This window comes from Gouania willdenowi, chromosome 12 (genome assembly GCF_900634775.1).
Source record: "Gouania willdenowi chromosome 12, fGouWil2.1, whole genome shotgun sequence".
NCBI lineage: Eukaryota > Metazoa > Chordata > Actinopteri > Blenniiformes > Gobiesocidae > Gouania > Gouania willdenowi.
Window position 1 is genome coordinate 19,348,628 of NC_041055.1, and position 27,967 is coordinate 19,376,594.

General features: G+C 37.8%; 1 protein-coding gene across 2 annotated transcripts in view; it reads left to right on the forward strand.

Annotated features, from left to right (window-relative positions):
• The window catches only part of strbp (spermatid perinuclear RNA binding protein), a 108,441-nt gene that overhangs the window by 48,428 nt on the left and 32,046 nt on the right, over positions 1-27,967 (forward strand). For both annotated transcript variants that reach the window (XM_028463133.1, XM_028463134.1), the window contains exons 3-4: positions 14,280-14,445; positions 26,980-27,239. In XM_028463133.1, coding sequence (XP_028318934.1) covers positions 14,443-14,445; positions 26,980-27,239 — 263 coding nt within the window. In that variant the 5' untranslated portion in view covers positions 14,280-14,442. The remainder of the gene's footprint in view (positions 1-14,279; positions 14,446-26,979; positions 27,240-27,967) is intronic.

The following is a 27,967-nucleotide window of genomic DNA, read 5'->3' on the forward strand; positions in this document are numbered from 1 at the left end:
CACACACATACACACACACGTGCACACGTACGCTGGTCCTCACACAGACCAGTCTGTAGAGTCCCAGCAGAGCCCTAGCAAGACCATCTGTTCCTGCTGAAATCAGCACACTAGCACACAGACAACACGCACATGCAAACATGCACACATGCAAACACGCACACATGCAAACACGCACACACGCACGCGCACACACACACACACACACACACACACACACACACACACACACACACACACAGGCACTCTCCCCACCTCAGCTCTGGCATAGTGATAGTCTATTTATTCCCCACTCTGACGCAAGACAGTACTCGCACAGTTGATTTAAGTAATATGATGTGGAAATAGATGCTCAATTAATATAACACAAACTGTGCAAGTGTGCGTGTGTGTGTGTACATACATCTCAAAATTAAAAGTTATATATTAAAGTTTTCTACATGTAATCACTTCAAGCATTTACTATTATTCTTGTAACGCAAAAACAAATGTTTTACGCGCGCATGCATTTGCTCGCACATAGAAGAATGATTGCCTCACACACACTTCAAACGATCGTCTCTTTCAACGAGTCTGTCCCAGCAACAGGAAACTGCGGACACAGTTCTTCAGCTCTCATTTTCATAATCGACCGGTAGGAGTTACACTCTGTTATCTATTTTCCATCAAAAAGCAACGTCAGCATTTTCTCTGCTTTTTGCAGCCTCGTCAATACTCTCTGCTCTGACCTGCACCTTAATCCATGCACGGCACAGCTACAAATATATTGCGTTTTATCAGATTAAATGGATTAGTTTTATAACTTTTGAATCCTAACTCTACCAATCCTATGCTTCGAAATGTAGAAAAGGCGGAGCTTTTTATTGGTGTCATAAATCTATTATGAGGTTTAAAAAAGGCCACATTGGCTTGTCGCAGAAGAGAGTAAATCTACTATTTCATTCAATAAATTTAAGTATGGTCATTTGTCTTTGTATCACAGGTGCCTATGGTGTGCAAATATTAGGATAAATGATATCAATATCAATCTGTGCCTCCCTGTACTGCAGTACTCTAGTACAGCATGGACGTTTGCCTTTTATTTTTCCAGAATGCAGGCTTTCAAAAAAAAGAGAAATTATATAATTGAAGTCAATAGACATTAACTGCTGAACTTTATCATTTAGCAGAAGTGAACCTGCCATGTTTCTTCCTCACATCAGCAGGGCAAAAGGGACGATATTACCTCGAAAGGCACTTGAGTGTAAACCTTCCCCATGGCCAAGGGACTCTCTCTTATTCCTCTAGAGCACGTGTCAAACTCATGGACCGGGGGCCAAATCTGGCCCCTGGGCCGAATTGGCCAGGAGAAAGGAAAAATGACAGAAAACATAAATCATTGTATAAATGAAACTCAACAATATTTGTAGGTACTCACAGTTTTCCTGGTGCTTGTGTCGCATGATTTCAGTCATTTTTAATGTTAAACAGTTGGAAAAAAACACAAAATCCTTAAATTTTCCTCAAATTATTAATATATTGTAATATTTCCCTTAATTAAATAGAAATTGGTCACAAAATCTAGGAATTGTTAAAGTGAAGATCCTGTTGGGACTGATATCTGTCACTTATTGCTTGGATATTGTCGGTTTCTTACACATTTAGTATTTTATGTTTACGTAGAAGTGCAAACTAGGGCACAATAATGTTGAAATTACTTGTTTTCCTGCATGAAATCTGTGGCCCACTTGAAATCAAACTGCTCAGTATTTGGCCCGTGAACTAAAATGAGACATCCCTGCTCTAGAGGATACATACATTGATCAACCCCAATGTAGACCACTCCCCTTTCTTTTCCTGCTGCACATTAAGCTGCCTGCTGTGTTTTGACTCCTCTCTGTCTGATCCAGTAGCTCATTTAAACACTCTACCTTGACTATCAACACTAAATAGGGCTGCACAATTAATCTAATTTTAATCAGGATCACAATACAATTTTGGCTGCCACGTTTAAATTAACCTGATTGTCTGCAATATTTACAATTAAAATGCGTTCTCTGCTGCATACCTAATCAGGCACTTTCTCAACCAGTAGTCAACCAACCACCAGGGGTCGAACACATGGTTCAGGCTTCATTTAGATGACTCAATACCAAGCCAGCGACTTTTAGCGGCAGCATCACGGTGAGTATCTAGTGCCTCGAAAGGGAACAACATTCGTTGTCTGGCTTGTTTCAGATTCAGACCTAGTGATGTTAAATAAGAAGTCATGTAAAAAGTGCATCAGAGTCTGCCCTGCAGGGTAACATAGCTAATTTGTTGAACTATCTATAAAAGCATGACAAAAACAAACACAAGGAATGCATTAAGGCTAAAGCTAATGTTGCTTCACAAAAACCCTGCCCGTGCCCATCTGCAACCCAGCATTAACTACATGTATGAAAAATGAGAAAAGGTTCTTTTCAACCACGACTGACCTGTGGTCAAGCAGAACTGTACTAATATTTTGGTTAGTCATTATTTTTATTTGAAGCCTAATTTTGCCCTGAAAACCAGAGCTGCCAACTTTTAATAAAACTTAGGAGTGAAATTCATGGGGATTGTCCACAATTTTGACCTTTAGGCCGACACATCAAAATGTTGTTCGTCAACTGATTCGGTGGATGCGATTCTGATCGCCTGCATCCTCGCAATTTTGGGGGTTCCTGCTGTAGATAGACGGTGCCTAATAACTAACAAACATACCATACAGAGAAAGACAATGTTGGAATAGTGGGGGTCTGGATGTGCTGGATGTGGTTTCCTGCGTTCTGGTAGGTTTACGGGTCGGACTTCTAGAGATGGGGAATACCTACATTCATTCAAAGCCATCCTGACTTATTGCCTTCACGGTGAACAGCAGTAGATTATCTACTAACATAAAGTACATTGACATTTACAAAGCTCCCAATGCCTTTACATGTTTTAATAACGCATAATAAGGTTAGCGATTTCTAAAATTAATTTGGGGGACTTTTTCATCTTGGAGATTAAATAAACGAAGCAAGACCTGTATTCACAAGGCCAATGCATATTTGGCAATTGAAAATTGGCAAAAATGACAACCTGTATCTGGATTAGTTGACAAGTTATATAATGCAGGAAAAACAGAAGACTGACCTTGACCATAAAGTTGACCTTGAGCAAAGGTCAAGGTCACACATTGAAATCAAATGTTGTTCAATGGTACTAGTCTGAGCACTGTCTCTCAATTTGTGGCCGTTATAGGGATTTTTTTTATTTTTAAATTTTACATTTTTTTTTACCTTGAGCGAAGATCAAAGTCACATTGAAAGGAAATGTTGTTCAATGGTAGCAGTCTGAGCACTGTATCTCAATTTGTGGCCAAGTTATAGGGAAAAGGCTTGTTCTTTTTTTTGTGACGTCATGAGCTTTGACCCCTACTGATCTTTTCACTGGTAGGTCATACAGCTTCGCTCCAACTAAATAAAATGCTCGACTTGAGATGAGCTTTTCATAAATGTAAGCATCAAACTTGTACGATAAATATTTACATATTGTAGAGCTATGGAAAATTTTAGTTTTTGACACTTTATGCGACCTTGACCTTGACATTTTGGCTCCAAAAAAGGTTGAGTGCACATCCTTGACATTGCCCCTATGAGATGACATACATGTCATTGGTGCTGCATTAATAGTCTAGGAGGATTTCCACGACAAAGCAAGTTGCAGAAGAAAAATAATAACTTAATAACAATTTTCAAATGCCGAATACAATAACAATAAATGTTCTCTCCCTCAGGAAATGTAGATATTTTAGAGGACTGTGGTCCTCTTGTATGTGGCCATAAGAGAAACAATTTTACTACTTTTATTGTGCTGTAACGGACATTATATCTGTGTATCTGAAACAATGTAGTATAGTGTACATGCTGAACTTATGACTTGTGTATATGGTGATTTTTTTAAACAAAGTTTTTTGTCCGCTTATTTTGATTATGTTTCAGAATTTGAGTAAATTTAACAAACAGAACTTGAGTCTGTCCATTCTGAATGGGAATGTTTTAACGTCTCCTCAGCCTCCTCAACATGGACAGACGGGCATCCAACACGTGCACATTCAGCACGTACCGGGAAACACCCACACTAACTCACATCCCCAAGTCAGTGCACACTGCCTCACACACACTCAAACCTACAAGTGAACACACAAGCACCAGCGCACGAAACACACACTCGTGATTACTTACAAAATGGACACAAACAAGCAAACCCATCAACACCTGCACACCCCTGTGCCCTTCGTTTTAGCTGCTGCTTCTCCTGCCAGCGTACGTAATACGGACTTAAACCATTAAACCATACCTTCAACCATTTCCCTGCCACATTTCAGGTCACGGACACGGATTTTGTTTTTCAAATTTTGATAAATAAAATAGGTTTACATTGACTTTTTTTAACTTTTACTGATTTTTAGAGCAACCCAAAGCAGCACAAGTTGTCATTTTGACTGAAAAAGCTGCTAAATGCTTCACCTCCTATAGAACTCAATGGACTAAAAGGGGCGATTCGCGTCATCAGTGATGTCATTTCAACATGGCGGAGCATAGGCTCTCAAACGGTAAACTAGTCTCATTTTTAAAAGGTAATAAAGCAAATATGGTGCAAAATAATGCGTTTTGTTAGGCATAGCACTAAGGTTTTAGGCCACAACAGTAGAGGATCCCTGTAAGGTGGCACCAAGCCTGCAACGGTACAAACTAACCTTCTATGAACCACGGATGTCCTATTAAAACAATTAAAATCACTGGTGTTGATAAGATAATGCATTAACACAATAATCATGCGTTAACTTTGATAGTTCTAATAAATTGGATCAGAACACGCTTACTATTAATTTTCTATTGCCGAGAAGAGAAATCTCGATATATTGCTCAGGCCTAAGTGAACTGCTAATTATAAAGATTATAAAGCACAGTCGCACACTAACACACACTAGCAAAGACTTCCTAATCTATAGTTATACAAATGTGGCAGACATTTATTGGGTAAATTCCTGAAGAGAAATGAGAGCAATACGCCTGTATAGACAAGTTTTAAACATGACGAGGTATTAAAAAAAACTCAATTTTTAAAATATTAAAAAGACCAAAAATACTGGAATTTTTAACGTTATTCATTCGATGAAATCTGCATATAAACTTTTAAAATCCAGACTGCAATACTCAGTTTTTAAAATGCGTAGTTTTCCATACAAAAACTTGACAGTTTTGGCTAGAAATGGATGGTTTTGGAAGTGTAAAAGAGAAAAGGAAGGGAAGGAACTGTAGCTCATTGTGGATCTGATACTATTTTCTTAGTGTCCCTTGTTAAAATGTACCAACTGCATATTTAGAACAACCTGGTGCATAGCCCTGCATTAATGAGACATAATGCAGATACGATCCACAGCATGCCACCATCTTCATGACCGTGTGTCAGGGATGCAGACAAAGGAGAAATTATTAACTAATGCACATACTACCCCTTAACACAGTGACAGCTTTGCACTTTTATTTCTTATTATAAAACACCCATTATAAAACGTTATATTGTTGGATGGAAAATTGCACAATACTGAACAATGAACCTTCTTTTGTTTTCTCTGTGCGTCTCTTTTTTCCTTATCATGGGAGTTTGGACAAAATGATTTGGTCCCAAACAAAGGTTCATCCATTAATTCTGCATATTCTATGACATCATAGTGTTGTGTATCCCTTTTTGATGATTCTTTGTAGATGACATATAAATGGTAATTTAACGGAATGCAAAGACAAAATGCCAAAATTTCTAAATGGTAGTAATTATTCACAAAAACAAAGACAAAAACTATCTTTATCTAATGTTGCCCATTTTTTTTTATTGCATCTCTGTCGCTTCGATCGTCTCATCCTCTATCCATCTTTGTCTTTAAGCAAACTCACATCATAGTCTTCCAGCACCTGTGTACACAGTGCATGCATCACCACCATCACACTGGTGAATAAGGGCATCAATCTGCATCCTTTTTGATTACAGTGCAGCACCTGGTCTCCTCCACCTGGAATAGTGCGATTACGACTATATGGCTTGTTTGTCCAGCTAATTAACACACACTTTTACAGATGTTTTTCCAGATGCAAACATTATGACATCAATTGCCCCAGAGCCAGCAACACATTGCCAATAATAACTCCACACTCAAAGCCTCTCACACATTTTTAAGATGTGGATTTATTATTTAAACATGATTTGTCAAACTGTTTGTGAGAATTGCATTCAGGAGTCCTAAATTACTGCATCTGTGAATAGTTAGGCGAGGGGAAAAATCAACACTACCTTTTAAAAATAACTTTGAAAAAATAAACTGTAGTGTAGCTGACAGTAACATTGTGTATTTCGGACCTCTCGGGTGTTTGCAAACATATCAGTAAAGAGCTGCTTCACTGCAGTGCATAAAGACATCTGTGTAGTTGGAGGCGTGCAAAACAAAACTAAGAATTACATGCGACTGCACAGAAAGGGCCAAAAATGTAGTGTGTGATATTTTATTCTTTATTGACTTCTGCTTCTCTCATCTGAAATAACGCTTACATGAGCATAGTAAATTAGTAATTTCAATGTAACACCTTTTTTTTGGTTTTGCTGTGAAATATGTAATTTGCAAAAAAAATAATAATCTTTATACATTCAGTTAAAAAATACAAAGCATCCTGGTATGATATTAAAAAAAAAGTATATTCATTTCAGGATAAAGTTATAAGACAAAGCAAGATAGTGCTTTTGGTAATATAGCAGATGTAAGACTTTGGTTTCAATATGCCCACAGTCTGATGTAACATTACACTACTTGCAAGTGCATTGTTTAAAAAGGCTGTAATGAGCAACTATCTAAAGCAGGGCTGCCCACACTTTTTCTGCTCATGAGCTACTTCTACCATGGACAGCTCTTTGTGATCTACTGTTTTGGGGGGTTTTTATCGTAAAACTAGAATATTTGCATTTCCTGAAGAAAATGCAAGTGGTGATGCAGGTGCTGGTCCGTGTCACACTGCATTAGCATTAGCCTAGCATTAACATTAGCATAGTATTAACTTAGCATGAGTATGAGCTAGCAATAACATTAGCATAGCATTAACATAGCATTAGTATGAGCTAACGTTAACCCAGCTTCAATCTAGCATTAACATATCATTTACGTAGCATTAAAAAGGCATTACCTAGCATTACCATTAGCCTAACGTTAGCATTAGCCGACAGTTAAACCTGTCTTGGGACCAGAGCCTTTTCAGATTTGAATGCAGTCATAATAATCTGAACGGTTTGTTCATCACAACCCATTAAATGCACTTCAGATTTTCAGTCACAGGATTACATGATCACTAGACGAACATTCAGTCACCCATATTCTGGTGTAAAATATCTATCCATAAAAGCAAGAAAGGTCTGTGTCCGTGTGTGTGCGTGTGAGTGGAGCGAATATCTCCTCAACGCGGTATCTGTTCAACCTGAAACTTTGTCAACGGCTTCCAAATACCACAAGTGTGTGCATGCGTCATTTTGGAGTAATTTGGTAATTTCAAAACGTTTATTTCGCCCGGATGGCACGTTCATGTTTGCCCAGAATTGAAACCTCTTCAGCTTTTGACCTCAGTGTGAGGGGGCGCTAACACACCATCTTTATCTATTTCACTGCACAGCTCGGCTCCGGTGCGTGCCAGAGCCAATCACAGTGGCGAGCTAGAGTCACGTGTGAGGCCAGAGCCGATCGCTCGCTGAAGACTTGGAGTAGCATCAGACCTGCGGCTCTTTCACATGTTTTGAGCTCCTGTGGACTTCTCTTTTGAGGAAACATACTTTTTGACTGTTCCTTATTTGGTGATTACGTTTCAAAATGTTTATTTTCATCGTTTGTTTGACCATTTGCTGTTTAGACCGGACGGACAGGACCCCAATATTTACCACGTGCTATATAACCAAATGCGCACCTTGGGTGTACATGCTGAACGCACACAGAGCCGTTTAGAGAGAGAGTTGCGACAACGATAGAGTTCCCGGAAGTTTCAAATAGTTCCCACGGGTCCGTTTTTTTTTTTTTTACACACACACATTTCAACAACCTGTGATGGAGTATGTGCATGCGCGTGGTTGATGCGTGTGCATGCATGTGTGTGAGACAGAACCCACGGAGGAGATGGAGAGTCCCAACGAGCAGGACAGGTATCGAGTCTCTCTCACACACACACACACACACACACACACATCTCAAAACACGCCCTCACCATACATCAGGTATTTATAATAAAAAATACACTGAATGAGTAAAGTAAAACAAAATACTAAACAATATTTATACAAAAAGTACACAAAATGGCAACAGAAATGCACAAAAATATACAAAAAGCTCCAAAAACACACACAATGACTCCAAAAAATATGTATTACGGAAAAAAACAAAAAATACACAATTATATCAAAAATGCACTAAAAAGATACAAAAATACACAAAATGACTCCAGAATTGTGAACAAAAAACAGTAATTATACAAAAAATGCACAAAAAGACAACAGAAAGATACAAAAATACACAATGACTGAAAAAAAAATTACATTACAGAAAAATACACCAAACAAAAAAAATATAAAAATGTAACAAACAACAAACACATTTATCATGCGCATGTCCCATTGAATTAAACCAGGAAAATTGCACACGCTATTTTACTTTGTACCCACATAAAAACCCCTTTATAACAGTACAGAGTATGTACAACTCTTTGTACATCCAACCTTCAAATACATACCCATTTGGCCATAATTGACAACTCTACTTAACCTCCTACTATATGAATACACACTTCCGACGAGCACTGTACTAGTTATGTAAATGCTCAATATTGTCCAAATATATGCATTACGCATTTCCGTAATTTCAGATTTTTTTTCTGTTCGTTTTCCGCAATCACAGAAAATCAAAGGCCCTTCAACTCTAATAAGGACATAATGTGAGAATAAGCTCCTTCAACACTACTTACTTCTCTTTCTACCTTTTGGATCGAAATGTCCATGCGATTCATATTAGTGTGTGTTTGTGTGTGTGTGTTTGTGTGCCATGTGCTTCTTACTCATGTCCATTAGCCACCGCCAGCATTAATGAGGCAAGGCTTCTGCCAGTTTTTACCTCTTTTCCTTCTTCCCCTCTTTGGAGAATGAAACACAATCACACTTTAATGACTCACCAGCACGGTGTAAATTAAGGGGTGGGAGAGAAATGAGAAATGGATTCAGTTGGGAGGGAACCATATGGGGGGTGAAGGGTGGATGCAGTAAGAAATGTAGTAATTGGTGATTGTGATTCCTTGGGAATACTGAACTATGCAAGGATTCTAGAAGGGACAAACAGACACAGTTGGATGTTGACCCAGCATCTGAGTGGGACTCCTTAGAATCTGCACAAAATCAGATTTATGTTTTGTTCTAACGATGCTGGGCGAATTCTAAACATTTCATCAGGCGAATGAAAAAATATCCACCAGTGCTGGTCTATAATTTTTAAAAAATTTGATTTATTGTAGCAAACCGGCTGTAATTGTGTTGAATGTAAAAGGTAATCATTAGTCGAAGAAGAATCTATTAAGCTTCTTACTGCTTTTACCTCAACTGGATTTCTGTAGTTTCTATCTCCACCTTGTTTATGGGACTCTACCGCAGTCTTTCATTGATTATTTTATCAACCCGTTAACGTCCACTATCCCGAATCCGGGTCAAAATGCCTTTTCTCACTTGTCTATGCTTTTAAGGGATTAAATACTTCTCAAATACAGCAGCATATCACAAGTGTCACATACTGTTTGAAAACTTAGAATTTCACATTTTTAACCTTATAAACCATTCTAAGACACAACTATCAAATCAAACGCAGTCAATTATTTTGTCAAACTGGGGGGAAAAAAAGGCGACATAAACAAAGTCAGCCTCCTCACCATTAAAGAACTGCAAAGTTTTACTGAATCCATATATTCCATCAAAAGTGGTCTCAAAGTCTTCCCAAGACATTCAAAAATCCAATGAATCCCAGCATTTAGACCAAAACAGTAAAACTGCTGTAAAAAATAAAATAAAAATATGTAACGTCCTATTCACAAGAAAAAAGCAGCGCGAAGGAAATTTGAATTTCTCAAAAAACGTGTTCCAAAAATTTGGTGTAAAGACTCAAAGAATAACTTGAAAGCATTGAAATATACAGTATTATATATAGAAATTGATTTTGTTAGGTTTAAGTGTTTAGTGAGTATTTTAATGAGTTTTTTTTTGTACTTTTCGAAATAAGTTTGACTTTTCCGTAACTTGATTTTTGTTTGAATAAATTTGAGAGAGAAAAATTGTGCTGCTGTCGAAATGAATGTTTAGCTCTGCATTATTCTAATAGTCAGAATGAAATGTGGGTATTTCAGTGTAATTTAGCTTCTTAGCAAGGTATTTGTGTTTGTGTCATTGTCTGCGTGCATGCTCAGTAATCATGTATACAGAGTCCTAAGTGGCAAAGCCATGTTGGAGTGGAGCTTTGCCCCCTGCAGCTGAAAATGTTGGCTTGTAAGATTACTGGCAAATCAGCGGTGCACAGAGACGCTGTTAGTGCCAGGTGTGCAGAGGAGGTAATTGTCAGTGTGGCTGACCGACAGCAAACACCTCCTCGGAGGGAGTGCTGGGGAGAAAATGAGGAAAGGCTTCTGCTGGAGTCTGCTCGCCCGAGGGGCCAGCTCAATATCTAGCTGCCCTGCTTATCCGATTCCCCTCGGCCCCTCGCATCACTTTGTACTTGTCTTATTGTGTCGCACTTTGTCTCCCTGGTCCGTTTGCTCCATCCTGTGAGCCTCCCTTCATGGTAATTTCCAATCGTCTTTCTGCCTTCTCTCATTTGTTGCACACCTTCCTCTTCCTTCTACTCAACTAGTTCTCACTCTTTAAATCACAAGGTTTGACCGAGAGTCTGCAGCATCCTCTCAGTTTAGTTTCCCAGCAGGTCATCTTCTGGAGAGACCAGCAATCCATCGTTTGTGCTTAACTCTTGAGCTGCTGATGGCAGTAAGATAGAAGGATAGAGGTGATGAGACCCTCTACAAATAGAGACGCTGTTCAGTGATCGGTGATGCATTTATATTTGCAAGGTTAGCATGTGTGTTAGCATAAACTAAAGGCAATCAGCGACAATCGAGGATCTTTAAAAGTAGTATGCACCAGTTTTAAGATACTTATTTGGGACTTAGGAGCAATTCAAACTGCAGGCAAATGGACCCAAATCAGCTTTATTTTGTATTTTTTGACCATATGAGACCTGTATCTGATTTGGTAAAGACAGATTGTACAGCACAAATCCAATTATTTATTTATTTTTAGTCTAACCCAGGCCACTTTCATATGTGGTCCTAAATCCGATTCTTATATGATATTTTGCAATGCGACTGTTGTCTGAACGGCTAGGTCACATTTATGTCATTGTAATGCGATAAACGTTGCAATCCTGTGTCCCTAGAGGAGCGGTGGGGGGTAAAAAGCCACAGCAGAGGGGAAAGGAGAGTGAGGTCTTAGAGTTATTAAATATTCATCATGTTATACTTATTATCAGGGTCTCACACACGCTGGGATGAGATGCCTTGATATTTACTTCTGTAAACACTGTGCGTGGTCACTTATTCTCTCAGGACCTTTTTTGCGCTTGCAGGTCACTTTTGGGTGGCATTTATTGTGAAATATGAAAAAGTACACAAACAAAAATCTGAGCTGTGCAAGACCTGCTGTTTAAACATAGCTTTAAATGCATTTATCACATGCGTACATACAGCCACAGTGCAACACCCAAAGAGCATGTTAAAAGTTAGATGTTATTTTTGCTTTTCAATTTCTTATTTAAATAAATTTAGTGTAATTTAAAGAGACATATATTGCATTAATGACATCACACTTTGCTGAAACCACCTACAAAACTCCTCATTTTAAAAAAATCTGCTTCTTTTTTTGCATTTGGACTTGCACGGCTCTGTAAATGCCCTCGCTTTGGTGTGCCTGTGGCCGGTAGTGCCTGTGCATTGTCAGCACTGATACTGTTGACATTTAATGTTGTGAATAGGAACGTTGTCCCTGTTCACCTTGGCTTGTTCTGTGTTTATAAAAACTGCAGGGTACTTTTATAGCAGCACAACATGTTTAGTTTACTCTGTGGAGCCATATGATTTACATTTTTAGAAAGTCATGCATTTTTTATACCAGTTATAAAAAAAAACCGCTGAAAGGTTAATTGTGTAGCTTTCATCATTCATTGGGTTTTGTTTTGATTGTTCTGAGCTCCTGCAGAGCTGACTTCCTGCCCCCCCCCAAACACTACATTAGTCCTTTAGTTAAAGAAAAGAACAAGCCTGGTAAAGTTGCAAAACACAAAAAAACAAACAAAGGAAAGCTATTGTTGTACATTTTGATTGAGTAGTCACGCAATCAATTAGCAAGCACTGTAAAGCTCGAATTAGCCAACTTGTCAAATCTTTCTTTTTCAGTATCCCCAACGTTTAGAGCAAGTTTAGATCAACCCTAACAAAAAGAAAGTACAAAGCTCACGTCCTGTAGTCATTTTTCACGCCATTTCTTTGTTGCTATTTCTACCAAAGCAGTTTGAAATGTCAAACGTGTATTCTGGAGCTATTACTCTCCCCGAGGCTTACTGCATTCGCTTTATTTCCTACAATGATTAGATGTTGTATACATGGTAGTCTGGAATACAGTGATGGAAAATGAGGACAAGGAAACAGTCGACACATCTAACAACCGGGCGTGTTTGTGATGGTGTGATCAGATTCATTGTATAAAACAAAGAGCGTGTTGGTATTACATGCCATTCCTTGGTATCCAGGATGCTCATGAAATATGAATAGGGTTGTGTGCGTGCATGGGTCAATGTGTGTCCATGTTTTTCACAGAAGGGTTTAATCAGCCAGTCTGTCAGATGTTTAACTCCAGGATGGGGTATGCACCTCTGTTCTAAGTGTGTGCAGAGAAATAAAAGGCCAAATCACATGTGTAAAACTTAAAGCCCACGGGCCAAATTTGGCCCACCAGAGCATCTAGTCCGGCCCGCTGGAAGATTTTAATCAAAGTTAAAATTTACGGCATAAATATGGCTCTTTGTAAATCATCATATAATTGTACAGTAGATCTCACTCCCTCCAAATTTCAAAACTCCACCGAAGTACAATGTGTCTTGTAGTACTAACTACATCATTTGCACTAATATTGAATATTAGGGCTAACCGATATGGACCAAAACTTACTGTATATCTCAATATTTTTTCTCAAAATGGCGATATACGATATAAACTTTGATATTTTCAACTCAATAAAGTCTTACTAGAAAGACAATTCTGGTTTTGATGATGGAAAATGCCACACAGACACAATTATCATTATTAATAGCTACACAATATGTCCCACTTTTGGCTTTTTCTCCTATAAAGGACAGCACCTGTGAGTGAGTTCTATAGTGTGGCTTATATAGGGGAAGGTCTGGGTTAGGATGCACTCAGTGATCATCTAACTAAGCTTTTCATGCTGTTTTGAGACGTATAATATTTAGTATATAAAACATACATTTTAGAAATTCGGAAAAATTGTAAAGGACACTGTTTGGCCGTACTCTATGAACATTATTAAACACTTGCATGATGTGATTTTTACTGTCTGATTGTATAAATATGGATATATCTCGATATAGTCAATATTGTCATTTTCTATATTGCCAAAATAGAAAACGCGATATATCTTGAATCTCGATATATTTCCCAGCTCTAAACAATACAACAAAATGTCATTGGCAGCAGTCAATCATTAAACTGCAGAATGAATAAAATACTCTAAAAGGCATATAATTGCTATAGAATTCTGACTAATTGCATTACAAATTTACAGAAAATGTGTTGCAAATTCAAGGAATTTTAAGAGACTTTAAAAAGAAATGTCTTACACGTTAAAGTGCAAACTGCGGCACCACAGCTTTTTTTCTTTCACAAATACATGGACTCCTCGAGTCTGGCCCACTTCAACTGGGTTGTATGTGGCCCTCAAACTAAGATGAGTTTGACACCTTTAAGCTAAATGAAAAGGTGTGTTTATGTTTTGTTTTGATTTGTAGCGAAATATCAGTTTTATCCTCCATGTTTTCCATTTTCTCCTTTTTGTTGAAGCTTCTTCTCGTCATCATTTCAGTATTGACTGAGTTCTCGACTTTTGTCTTTCAGAGAAGCAACGTCTTGTGAAGCAAGCACATGAGGAGCAGAGGCAACGCAATATTCACTTCCTGACCGGTTCCCTTTGCTCTTGCGCCCTCCACCACAACGCGCCCAGTGACTCCAGAAGTGGGCGTGAGCAGGAAGGAAACAAGAGCCCACTCTTCCTGCAGGCATGGTAATAACACCTACTGTTGTGGTGGTTGCCCTGTTTGTTACGGGCTCTTTTTTGTGTCTTAGTGGATTAGCCAGAGTGAAACTGTCGGCTTACTGCAGGGTGTAAAAGTTCAATCTGATAATTTGTACTGAGACTCAACAGCAAAGATAGATGCTGGATAAGAGTGGGGAGCCTGGCTTTTTTTTGGATACAAGATAACGGGATTTTCTTGGAGGAAAAGGGATTGGAAAGCATGTGAGAACGTGTAAGGGGACATTTTAAAAGAAGAGAACTGATTACCAAAAACACATTTCATGATTTTCCTACCTTTATGTTCACATACAGTACTTTCTAATTTTACAATTGTTTTGCTGTACTTTTGGCTAAATACAAACTGCCAAAAAAAATAAGTCTACTTAATATTCACATGGACAATGACTTACCCAAGTGCAAATTTTAAGATTGTTTTCTTATGTAAGACACAGACATAAATGGCTCTTTATGGGAGGAAGGAGGTGCAGCTAAAAGAAGAGGAAAGGCTCATCAGATCAAAGAAGCAGTGCAAGAAAAGCATAAGAAAGAGAAGCAGATAAGACCATAAAAACATGAGTGATGAAACATGAGATGTGAGAATCAGAAAGGGTGTTGAAAGCACAAAAAGAGACATTCAGAGTGCAGAAATACAGAGGAAAAGGAGGTTAAGAGCTGAGAAAGGTAGTGGGAGATAGAGAAGAGAAGAGAAGAGGGATTGATTAATGGTCTGGGCCCATGATGGTGGAAGCTGTTCCCCTGAGAGGTGGGCAGAACAGAGAATGAATTATTAAAAACTAGAACAAGGGGAGGAAAGAGGAAAAATGAGTACAAAAGGGACAGAAGCAGAGGAGTGTTTTGGAGGAGGGTGTAGGAATGACGAAGGGAGGTGAGGAAAGAAAAAGGTGGGATGGGGGAGGAGAAGATTAAGTGAGAGGGTAGGAAAAGAGATGTTATTGAAGGTGCAGAGGTTGGACATTGCAGAAGGGGGCTTCAGCTGGGCTCATAAATAACAGAGTAACAGGACTGGTGCCTGTCGCTAACACACCACTGTGATTAATCTGGAGTTATGAGATTTCAAGGACTGACCTTGATGACGGCGTCATCACATGAACCTCACAGCAGACAAATGTGTTTGACTGTTTTCCCTTGATTTTTACTGCGTACACATGGTCACACTTTATGAATGCCTTTAGGTCTTACACACAGCTCTGCAGATTATCTTTGTAACACAGCTGGACCCTCATACATGTCTAATTTCAGTTTCAGCAAGTTTCACCACAAGAAGGTTTCGTTACATTGATATTGAAGACTTAAAATTATATGCTATCAGAGCAAATGACAGAGTAAACAGTTTCCTAGTTAGGTACAGTGTGAATACAAATAAATACATAAATAAAGAATAGAATTGTGACCAAGGTACTATAAGACTATGATGGCTAAAACTTTGCTACAGACACCACTCTATCCCAGGTATGGGCAACTGCCACATGCTGCCTCCAAAGTAAATGCACAAAACATCTCCAAAAACTAGAAAAATACACAATAGGACAATAAAAACACACAAAATACTGAAAAAAAACCTCAAAAAGCATCAAACATCATCCAAAAATGCATAGTATGTCTCCAAAAACACACAGAATGATTGAAAATTACACAAAAGGACAAACAGAAATGCACATAAATGACTCAAAAAAAAAAAGCAAAACAACAAAAATAAACAAATTTAGATGAATTCTCCTAATGTGACCCATTGGTCTAGACCGTTGTTTCTCAAATGGTGGTATGTGTACCACTATAGGGTGTACTTGAGAGAGACAGAGAAAATGGAAACTTAACAAATGAAAACATTTAAAAAATATGGGGTTTTATAGTGTCTATTTTAATTTTTTTTAGTTAAAAATGACAATCATAATAATGATGATGGAGATAGTCTTGATTAGAACATGAACTGAAAATACGAGGGTCAGTCTTGGTCCCACGCTGGGCGGGAGATGACCGGAAATGATCAAAACTAAAGAAATATATTCATTTTGGAGACACCAAATACTGTTTTATTTACAAATTTAGATTATTTAAAATGTGTGTTATTACTCTTTAATTCCATCATTATGCTTTATAGTTGCTTTTTTCATAGAATTTTGAGCAAAAAACATTTAAATCAGACAAAGGGGGTACATGACCAGAAATAAAAGAAAAGTGGGTCGTTGGGCCAAAAAAGTTTGAGAATCATATGTCTAGACTATTACATTTTTGTGACCCCCACTGTGATAAAAGTTGCCCATCTCTGCTTTTACCATTACGTCAGAGTTGGTGGTGGGCAAAATCCTTTTAAACCAGGACAACCCATTAGTGAAGGCAAAGGATGAACTACATAAATCATATTTTTAAAGTTCTGTCTGTTTGTACAAATGGGGCTGGATCTTCTTAGTTCAGAGGCAATTATCGCAGGCTTTAGACATTTGTCATTTGTGCTGAGACAGGACAAATGAGGGATATTGGTGACATGCTCTATATATTTCTATTTGAGATTTTGTAGAGTTGGATCCAGTCGTGCATTCTGTAATAGTCTTTATTGTCTTTGCTTTGTGGTTTTAACTTCTGCCATTTGACGTGTGTGTGATGTTGTGTTACAGGATGCACGTGCATGAGACGGTGTAAATGTGGTACTTTAAAAGACGGTAAAAGAGCGAGGGGGCGTGTTAGAAAAACTGTATGATAGCAGATTGTGGTTGGTCGGCCTGCCAGGCACGGTGCAGATAAATCACAGTATTTTTAATGCAATAATCCTGCAAGCTGCTTGATGAAGCGGGGAAGGCAAAACGTATATATTTTCCATCCTTCCTGTCCCATCACTGCGAGCCTATTTTATGAAGGGATTTTGTAGTTTTAATTTACTTTTCTCCATCATATATTCAGACGGTTCAGTTATTAGTTATTTTAAAAAGGTGCGATATTGTTTATATTTTCCTGGGTTCAGCTTTCTCTCAGTGGGATTTATTATTCTATTGGTCTTGTTTTTTTTCAATTTATAAAGTAGATTTGATTTTTTTTTTCTCTCTATTAACTTATGTATTTGTTTTTATTGGCATACACTAGTGGTGCCCCCAGCAGTAGCATTTTTTTCGACATAGGATTTCCCTCCTAACTCACTTTTTTTCCCTTCACTGACACCATCTAAGCACTAAGCCAACACTTAAAAAGTAAAACCGAATGATTAAATCTCTCCTAAATGACCCTTTTAGAGCAATAAGCAGCTGTTGCACAGCTGCTAAGAGAGCGAAGTGTAGAGCATTCTCTCTATCATTGCATTGTAAACATTGACATGAGATGAGCCTGAAAAAGCCTGAAAAAGATTGACAGCCACAGACAGAAAACCAGATTCTGATACCTGTTAAGTAAAGATCATTTTCTGTCAGCGAAGTGCCTGGTGGAAACACCATCACCTAAAAATGGGTTTTATTGTTGGGCACAAGAATGGAACTCCTCAGGGTTATCAGAAGAAATAGATCAAAGTGGAATGAGCGTATACGTCTGTAGAAGATAATACACAAAGGAATGGGATTGCAGTTTTATTGTTGCGTTTGATACTGTTAGATTTCTGTTGTGTTAAATATGTTTCTATTTCCCAGCTTTGTAGTCGTGCACATTGGTTTAGCGCGCACAGTTGTAGTAGTAAATGTCATGTAATGTGGTTATGTAACATGTGCCTGCCAGCTGAAGCGTGAAATAGAGTGTAATTGGTAAGTGTGTGGTCTAAAAGCACCACGCAGCGATGGTCCATGACGGTGTGTGTGAGAAGTCTCGACCAAGTGAGGGTTCAAGACACGGGGCACACAGATTAATTGCGGGATTAATCGCATGCACTAGACCTGCAATTGATCAACCACAGAGTCACTCCCTGAATCACCTACCCCCTTTCCTCTCTGCCGGCTGACACATGCGTCACTGTTTCGGGCTGTGTGCTATTCTCCCCCTGTACTTAAGTCAGTCACTGCGTGCCTCCATCTCAGTTACGCAATCACATTCCCACTCAAATCTGGCCTTGCGTGCAATCTCCCGTGTGCTTAAGTTCTTTTCCTGTTACGCTCTTCTGAACCTGGAATAAATGCAGCGCCCCAATAGGTGAAACATTATATTGCACTAGAAGTTTGGACTTAGTTACAATTGAAGCCACACGGACTCATAATAATGCAGAAGAGACTCCCGGTAAGAATCTATCCAAAGTAACACTGTCACGTTGTCACGGGGGTGGGGGGAGTCACACAAGCACACCAAAGGATTGACCATCAGCATTTCTAATATGTTCACAGTTCCCAGTTCTAGACGGGACAAAACGTGTTGCATTTCATTATATTTTACCCGTGTCGTCCAATCCTTTTTCAGGGAGGGAGTGAGAGCAGCGTCACGGAGCTGTTTAGCTGTGCCGAATGTGCACGTCAGCTGTTGCAGCTCGTTACAATGACACTCTGACAGACGTCAGACTGATGTCCAACTATTTTAACACTGTGTACAACGTAAAGCCACAGTTTGATCCACTACAAGAGTAAATAACAAGTGAAACAATGATGACAGATGATGATGAGGATGTGTAAGAAGTTAATAATATCCAGCTTTCCACACAAACATCCATTTATCGTTCGTTCATTTGAGGGGAAAAAGAGAGATTTTAACTGTAGCTCAGACAGAAAATTGTATCCGATCTTCACCCTGCAGTAATCTGATCAAATCGACCTGTTACATTATTTATCAACTAAGGCGTTTCAAATTAAAAGTGTACTTTATCATTGTCAGGGATTTCAAGGACATTTACAAGTGTTAGGAAAACTTCATATTCTGTGATTTCTTGACAGCCCAAAAAAAATGACATCATGCCCAGTCCGCCTCCTTTACTTCAGACCTCCTTCATTTTGGTTGATTTACACGCGGTGGGCGTGTCAGGAGCCTGGACCAGATAATACGCACAAGAGAGAAGTGCGTAACTGCCAGTGCGTAAAAAAGTCGGGAGAATAATGCCCAATATGGATATCATTCATATTTGTCTCAAATTAACTGGTTGAAGATCTGAAAAATATTCTAAATTTTTATTGTCTGAAACACAAGGTTGATTATAGGGCTGCTCAATTATAGAATTATAGTCATAATTAAAATTACGGTTATTGAAATGATTATTTATCAATCAAAAAGTTATTTATTTTTTGTACAAAACAATGTAAAATATATTGTATAAAGAGTTCAAACACCAAAATCAAGTATGTTCACTTTTGCACAAAACTTTGCTCTAAATCAGTGGTTCCCTCCCTTGTACCCCTTGGGGTACTTGAACACCTCCCAGGAGGTACACTGAAACATTTGTCAGTTTATTTTATTTTATTAACATTTTTTTTCTCATCCATCAATAATGATTTGGCACAACTCTTTAAAATACACCAAAAGGCGAAGTTCAAATTCTAAAATGAGCAAAAAAATCATAAATAAATGAATAAAAAGGCCTAAATTCAAGGTTAATGTTAAGGAAAGAGTTTAGATGAGGATGCAGACACAAATAATGCATAACATGAGCTAAGGGTACTTGCTAAGGGTTCTTGCCATAAGAAATAAAGGCTAAGTGTTTCATGGGGCAACACAATTTGGGAAACTGCTCTAGGTCTTCATTGTCAAACCCAAAGTGTTCCCATATAAGAGAATTTGACTTCCCTATTTAGAAAATTAATATATGTATAATATTTTTTTTTAAAAAAAAAATATATATATATATATATTTTTAAATAATTGTCTTTTTCTCGATAGTTGTTTTTGTAATCGTTGAGTGTAATAATTAAAATTGTTGTTTAATTTTGATTAATTACACAGTCTTAGTTGGTTATGTCTTTACCAAAAATTTAATACACATCAATTTACTGCTAACTTTAGTTGTTTCAGAAACTTAGCCAAGGAAAGATTGTTGTAAAACAGTTTGATTTGTTAATATTTTATTTAAAAGAACGAAACAACATACTGAAACTGGACACAAAGCCATAATGACACTGGGGCTGTTTGTGGCTGTCAGATCATGATCCTCAAGATTTAATCATCACATCTGGTTTAGTTAATAAAAATTGCCTCTGTGGACAAAGCACATCTCATTTAATCTACCCCAAAATTATGAGGTTGTCAGCGACCACATTAGCTTTAAACAGTCGACACAAATATAATGAAATATGATTATAAAGCGTTCTTGTTCTTTAGCTTCCCTCAGTTCTATCTTTACTGCAGATGCTAGCTTATCTCGTCAGCCGTCTAAACGTCCGCAGCGTTATGTTGGTGCGTTCTTTTTGTTTTTATCCTTTTTTCTACTTGTCTGCACATGCTGTCAAAGGTCAACACTACAAAAAGTGCAATCATTATGAGACAGCAATGCATGTTTTGTTATTGCAATAAAAGAAATTGATTTATTTTATTGCTTAATTGTGACCATCACCAGCCCTCCCTAAGGAAGGGTAAGAAATATTTTATTATAGGGAGAATATAAAAAGGGAGAGCAGTGTTACACCTAGGTGGAGAGGGAGGGGAAAGGGAGCAGGGAGGAGAGACTCAAGTTAGGAAATAGAAAGGGTGGGAAGAATAGATTATTTTACAGTGAGGGTGAGATGTGAAGTTGTAGAACATATCGTGCTTGTTATGTTGTGTAATCAAGCCAGTGACAAGTATGAAGCTTAGCTATAATGGTGGTGCCTGTGGACAGGGGGAACGAGTGAGTGGTAGTACCTAAAGCAGGTATTTGGGATTAACGTGTCTGAAGTTAAGCCCAGTATGAGTTTTATCCCACATCCCAAGGTGTGCCAGAAGAAAAAAAAAAATGTTGGCGCATTCTTGCCTCTAGGGTCGATTCCTGTCATAAGGCCCTCCTTAACGGTTCTGATTTACATGGTGAGTGTAGCAATTGGGCAGCGACTCCCCTTGCGGTCATGTGGAGCCGTCACACACTCGTAGATACGACACTCTGCTCACCCTGTGGTTTATGGCATCAGATTCACCCATTTGAAACGCCTCATAAAACCTGCGCCTGTTGGCCTGTTTAACGCTGCTCAGTGAGACACACACAGCTTTATGTACACACACACACACTCAATCATGTTTTCTGTATGATAATTTGTATTGGAATTTTTTGTTGTGAATATTCACACCAGGCTAATTTTCGAATGAATCGTTTGATTTACAAGAATACATTAATAAAACATATTGCAAATTAGTGTTTTTGTTATTCAAACACTCTCCTTTTAACCGGTAATAACAGTTCCTTGTTTTTTCCACAAAAGTACAACACTGGAATGTCTTGATGTGGTATTTTGAGAACAGCAACACTAAATTAGAATATTGATGGCCTAGAAATGTCTCCGAAAGCCCTTTCTTATTTTGTGTTCTCATATTCCACCAGCTTAATAGTGAGACATATTAAATAGATGCTATTCACTTCTTTCCGGTGGCTGCTACTTCCTGATTATGGGTGCAACTTCCTGTTTGATGAATAGATCAAAGCCACACAAAGAAACAAGGCTTTCTTAGGTTAGACAAACATTACGTAACTCTAATGCTTCACGCACAGAACATCAACATTAGAACAAGAATGTATACTCTTGAAATCAACTGATAACTTCTAGTCTTTTGATGCATATTTGTTTAAAAAAAAAAAAAAAAAAAAAAACAAGTATCACTAGTAGAGATGTTCGATAATAACTTTTCTGACGATTTTCCGATTTCTGATTTTAATCGATACTGATAAATACAGACACTCCCTTGCCCTCCAACTAATTGTAGGTCACATGACATATTACTCCATGAAACGGTCATGGTTAATCCTAATATTAATGTGATGCCACACTGGATTTATTTCACAAATAAACTTCATCTGTGCAAAATAGGAATACTTTTTCAGCTTTGTTAATGTATTTGTGTTTAATGTGTTTTCTCACACAACTGCTCATACAAAATTATCTTTGAGAATTTAAATTTTGATAGCGCTTTGAGATGACTATTGTTGTAGTTTGCGCAACATGAATAAAGTTGAATTGAATTGAATATCAGTTTTTCCATATTGATGGAAAAACCGATAACGATGTCAAACGATATTACATTTTATGGCCGATAATATCGCTCTCCTCTAATCAATAGTATAGTTCATAAATGAACTCAATGTCTCTTTTCTCCCATACAAAGTATTGCCCATGACTAGGGCTGTGAGATATATCAAGATTGAAGATATATCGAGTTTTCTGTTTTTCACATATAGAAAATTGCAATATTGCCTATATTGATATATATATATATATATATATATATATACATATATATATATATATATATATATATATATTAGAGCTTATTTTGTGTCAAAATACTCATTGCTACTTCTCAGAAAAGCACAGTTAGATGAATTGCTGAGTGCTTCTTAACTCAGACCTTCTCTTAAACAAGCCACACTACAGAACTCACTCGCACATGTTGGAGAAAAGCCAAAAACGGAATATATAGTGTTAGGGCTATGTATTAATAAATGTGCTTTTGAGGCATTTTGCATCAGCAAATGTAGCCCAGAATTGTCTTTCTGGTCAGATTTTGAGTTAATAATGTCGATTTACAGTATATCATATATTACCATTTTGAGAAAAAATATCCAGATATGAGTTTCGGTCCACATCGCCCAGCCCTACTCATGACCATATCCAGAGAAGCAACTTTGGAATAAGTTTGATATCTGTGGAATATTCAAAGTTATTTGGGTCCTACACAAACAAGTAAAACTTATTAGATATTAAACACAATAAAATGGGCCAGAAAACCAAAGCACAAAAACAATTACATTGAATACCAGTCTGCCCTTCTGTTGTACCTAGACCCACTTCTTGTCTGTTGAATTTTCCATGTCAGAGCGTGAGTGGTGACTCCCAGTGGAGTGAAGCAGCCAAACTCTACATGCTGTGAGGAAGCTGCAGTGATTGTGCAGAGCTTGTTTTTCATTCGTTAATGACTCCACCACAGTGAGGGAGAATGTCACTGGTTCATCTTAGAATGGGATGAAAAACGGCATTACCATAGTGTGTGCGTGAGTGTGATGAGGGTACTCTGTTTTGTTAGGACCTTTTTCCCTTTGAGGGAAATACAGTTGGCTTGGTCGTTGAAAATTAAAGTGAAGGTTTTATGTAGGGTCATAGTAAAGATCAAGGTTAATAAGTAAATGTGAGATTTATTTTAGTCTCTTTGAAATAAATGGGAGTTATCGCTATGTCCCCTGAAGTGATTGGGTTAGGGATTTCAAGTACGTAGATTGATAGGAGCTCACACACTACCCCATCCTTACCACTCGGAAAAGGTCAACTCTCCTCTCATTCTGTGTGTGTTTTTGTTACGATTCCCAGCATGTGTTTCCCTCTGAGTAGATATGTGTTGCGAATTAAGCGAATGTGGGTCCTGGAGATAAGCAGGTTTACTGAGCAGCTTGTTGAGAGCCGCCTCCTTGTGTTTCTCACCTAAGGCTCCTTGTATCACTTGAAAGTATCTAACAATACAAGCAACAATAGGAGCAGTGTTTTATGTTTACATTTATTTATTGTTTATTTTAATCTAGACAAGGTTTGGTTTGAGGTTTTAGGTCAGAGAGTGGCATGCCTTTGTCTACAAGACCAAAGTGTTTAAATACCCTGAATAGCCATGCCTCCAGAGTACTGGCAGTATTACTAAATATAAGTTGTGTTAAAAAGTCAGTTTTTTTTAACCTAACCCTGAAAACAAAGGTTTTCCAATTCAGGCTGTGAGCTGATTACCAGTGAGAGAGAGAGAGTGACATATTAAAGTTTTATGATGATTATAGAGAAAAACTGACAAAGAAAGGCAATTAGTGCAGCAAACTTTTGCATCGACTGCAAATAATGACTTAATCAAGCTTTTTTCTTCTTCTTTTTCCACTTTAGAATTTTATTTTATTTTTCACATATACACTACCGGTTAAAAGTTTTAGAACACCACACCCACTTTTTCCAGCTTTTTTACTGAAAATGATTCACTTTATTGTGTCATTGCACTCTGAAATGAAAGCATAGAACAAATGAGCAATTTGAGTTGAAAACCAAATGATGGAATCCATGAACAATACTGTTCACCTGATGTTCATGAGGGTCTGGTACCACAGTGTGTTCCAACACTTCTTCTATGCAGACAGAGGGGGTTGGAAGTAACCAAGAAAAGTTGGAACAACTGTAGGAATTAGTAGCAGCAGCTTTCAAAGCTGATTCAACCCTCATTGCTGCAGAACAGCTTTAAATTGTTAACCCACTTCGTGTTCCCTGAAAAAAGTCATCTGTATAATTCTGAAATGTACATTAATTTTCAGTTTTGGTTATTTTTTTAACCTCTGACTGTTCAGTACTTACCTTTGTACCATTTCAAGCTATTCATTGGACTTGCACGACTTGAATTACAATAAATAACTGGAAAAATGATGGTGTTTGACCGGTAGTGTATACTGTACATGCACATAGAACAACATAGAACAACAAGCATGGCATCAGGTCTTAGTGTACACAGGGTTTTTCTGCATTAATTTTTTTCATTATACAAGAAAAAGAAAAGAAAAGTTGACATTATCCCTTAAATGCTGGTGTCTTTGTAAATTTCATAGTCAAACCAAAACAACAAAAACTATGGAAGGCGGTCAAAGTTAGCGGCGTCTTATAAGTAGTAAATGAAGTAAAATGAATAATGTAAGGAGCGTCTTCTAAACTTTTTTACAATTGGGCTTCATGTGTTTTGTTTTAAATGACACAAATGTGTTGCAGCTATGAGAAGAGAAATAAACCTGTTAGTCGTTCAGTGGCTGCTACGACCCATTGAGAGACAGATAATTGTAAATAACGCTATTTGTCATTCATTAATTATCTGTTACTAGAGTCGTATACCTATTAATTATGTCGCTGCCTCACAGAGTCTATTGTATTATACAGTCAATTTGATGTTTTTCAATTTTATTGTTATTAAGCTTATCTAATTGTGCTGCGTTAGATTGCATTAGCTAAGATTGAGCTGTTTTTCAAGTATTTAAGTACAGCCTTTCAAACTGCGACTCGCTGCCATGCTGTGACTCATGAAAGAGTGTAAACCACTGACACAGATTTCATCAGGTTTTCTCATTCAAAGACTGGGGGCCCATCTAGTTTGTAGCAACTGTAGAATGCAATTCAGAAAAACCAATGTTAGACCTGCTCCTCCATGATTTTTTTTCCTTTTGTCTTTGAAGTAAACCCTGATTCCTACAAGCATTGTTCTCCTTGTTTCTTCATGTATACATTCTGTATTCCAACTGATCGTCTCTCATCTCTTACATACAGTATGTTTTATTTACCTTCTGTTCTCAATTGTTTGCTCGGCTCTTTTGGTGTATCACACCTCAGGCCCAGTTTCTATGGTTTTCTAAATCCCTACTAAAAAAATGAGTGTCTGGGCTACATTTGAGATACGTTTGCAGGAATCCCCAAGGCCGAGGTGCCTGATTGAATGTGGATGGATGGAAACAATATGGGGGGTGGGGGGGGGGTAGATGAATTTCTGAAAGCTGTGTGATCACGTGCATGCTATAACACGTGTGTCAGGGTCACTGACATGCAATAGGAGCTGTCAATGAGCTGAAAATGAATTTCACTCCTATAAAAAATAGATGGTTTCATCTTGTCAGTGAAGGAAAGATGAAAGCACGACACAAGGAAACCGATGCATTGTTCAGGCGGCTGCTTTTCTTTATCATGGAATGTATTCTATGAGGAAATTAGTCTCAACAGAAAAGCATTGTTTAAAGCAGTGTTTCTCAAAAAGGGGTGCACAATGGCACTACAGGGGGTACTTGAGACAGAGAGAGAGAGGAAAATTAGTAAGTAAATTAAAAATGTGGGGTTTTATAATGTTTGTTTCTAGTTCAAAATATTTGCACAAAATCTTACAGCATATCACAAAACAACAACAAAATATGCCAAATAAGAGAAAATATACTGAATAATAAAAAGAACAGACAAATTACATCAAAATACACCAAATTACACCAAAAGCACACGCATTAATAATAGAGACAGATACTTACTATTACCAGCAGCACACAAAACGACAGCAAAGATGCACTAAATGAGAGAAAAATACACAAGATCACTACAAAATACACAAAAATAACAGAGAAACATACAAAACGACATCAGAAACAACCAAATGACACCGAAAACCTACACTGAGGTAGAATAATTAAAATAATAAAATAATACCAGCAACAACAAAAAGACACAAAATAAGAAAGAAATATACTGAATAATAAAAAAAAAGAAAAAAAAACAACAGCAAAACACACAAAATTTGATTAGAACACGAACTGATAAAACAAGGGTCAGTCTCTTGGTCACTCTTGGATTGTTAATATACGAAAGACATACGGCATACTTTTGATTATATTTACCACTTATCTTTAAAATCCCTTAAGCTTAATTTTGATTTTGTTTGTGTTTTTCCTTCCAGAGGTCCTTCCGTTCATTTAGCAACGATGATCGCCACGTTATGGCGAAGCACTCCACCATCTACCCAACATCTCAAGAGCTTGAAGCGGTGCAGTCGCTGGTGTCTACAGTGGAATGTGCCCTCAAACACGTCTCTGACTGGCTGGATCAGAGCAGCGGTGACGTTCACGTCCATTTTGACAGTCAACCAGCAGACAGCACGAAGGAGGACGACCCCGGAGATGAACCCAGCAATAAAACCGAGGATTCCACTGAATCCAAGTAGGCTTGGATTCTACTCATTATCTTGCCAAACATAATATTAGATAAAAATGCAATTTTTCAGAATCAGTGTTTCCTTCAGGAGCAAAATTCACATATTGAGAAGCAAAGACCCAAAGTGAATAAATCAACCAACTGAGTCAATTCTTAACATTCAACAAAATATTTGATAAATTTCAGTCAGGCATTCGTTCTCATCACAGCACAGAAACTGCTCTTATCAAAGTGATGAATGACATAAGGTTGAACACTGATTCAGAAAAAGTATCTGTTTTCATTCTATTGGATCTAAGTGCTCCATTTGACCCTGTAGATCATACAATTTTGTTGCACAGATTGCAAACATGGGTTGGACTAAATGGAAAAGTAATGCAATGGTTTAAGTCCTACTTGGAGGAGCAAAGTTATTTTGTAAGCATTGGAAACTTTGAATCTGACAGATTACCAATGTCCGGTGGGGTTCCTCAGGGCTCTGTTCTTGGACCCCTTCTGTTCAGCCTTTATATGCTTCCTTTAGGACAAATTTTACAGAACTGTAAGGTTGATTATCAGAGCTACGCAGATGACACACAACTATATCTGTCACTGAACCCAGATGACTATGGTCCCATTGAGGTGTTGTGTGACAGATTAGAACAAGTAAACTGCTGGATGAGTGAAAACGTCCTTCAACTAAACCATGACAAGATGGAGGTGATTGTCTTTGGTAACAAGGAAAAGAGGACTGC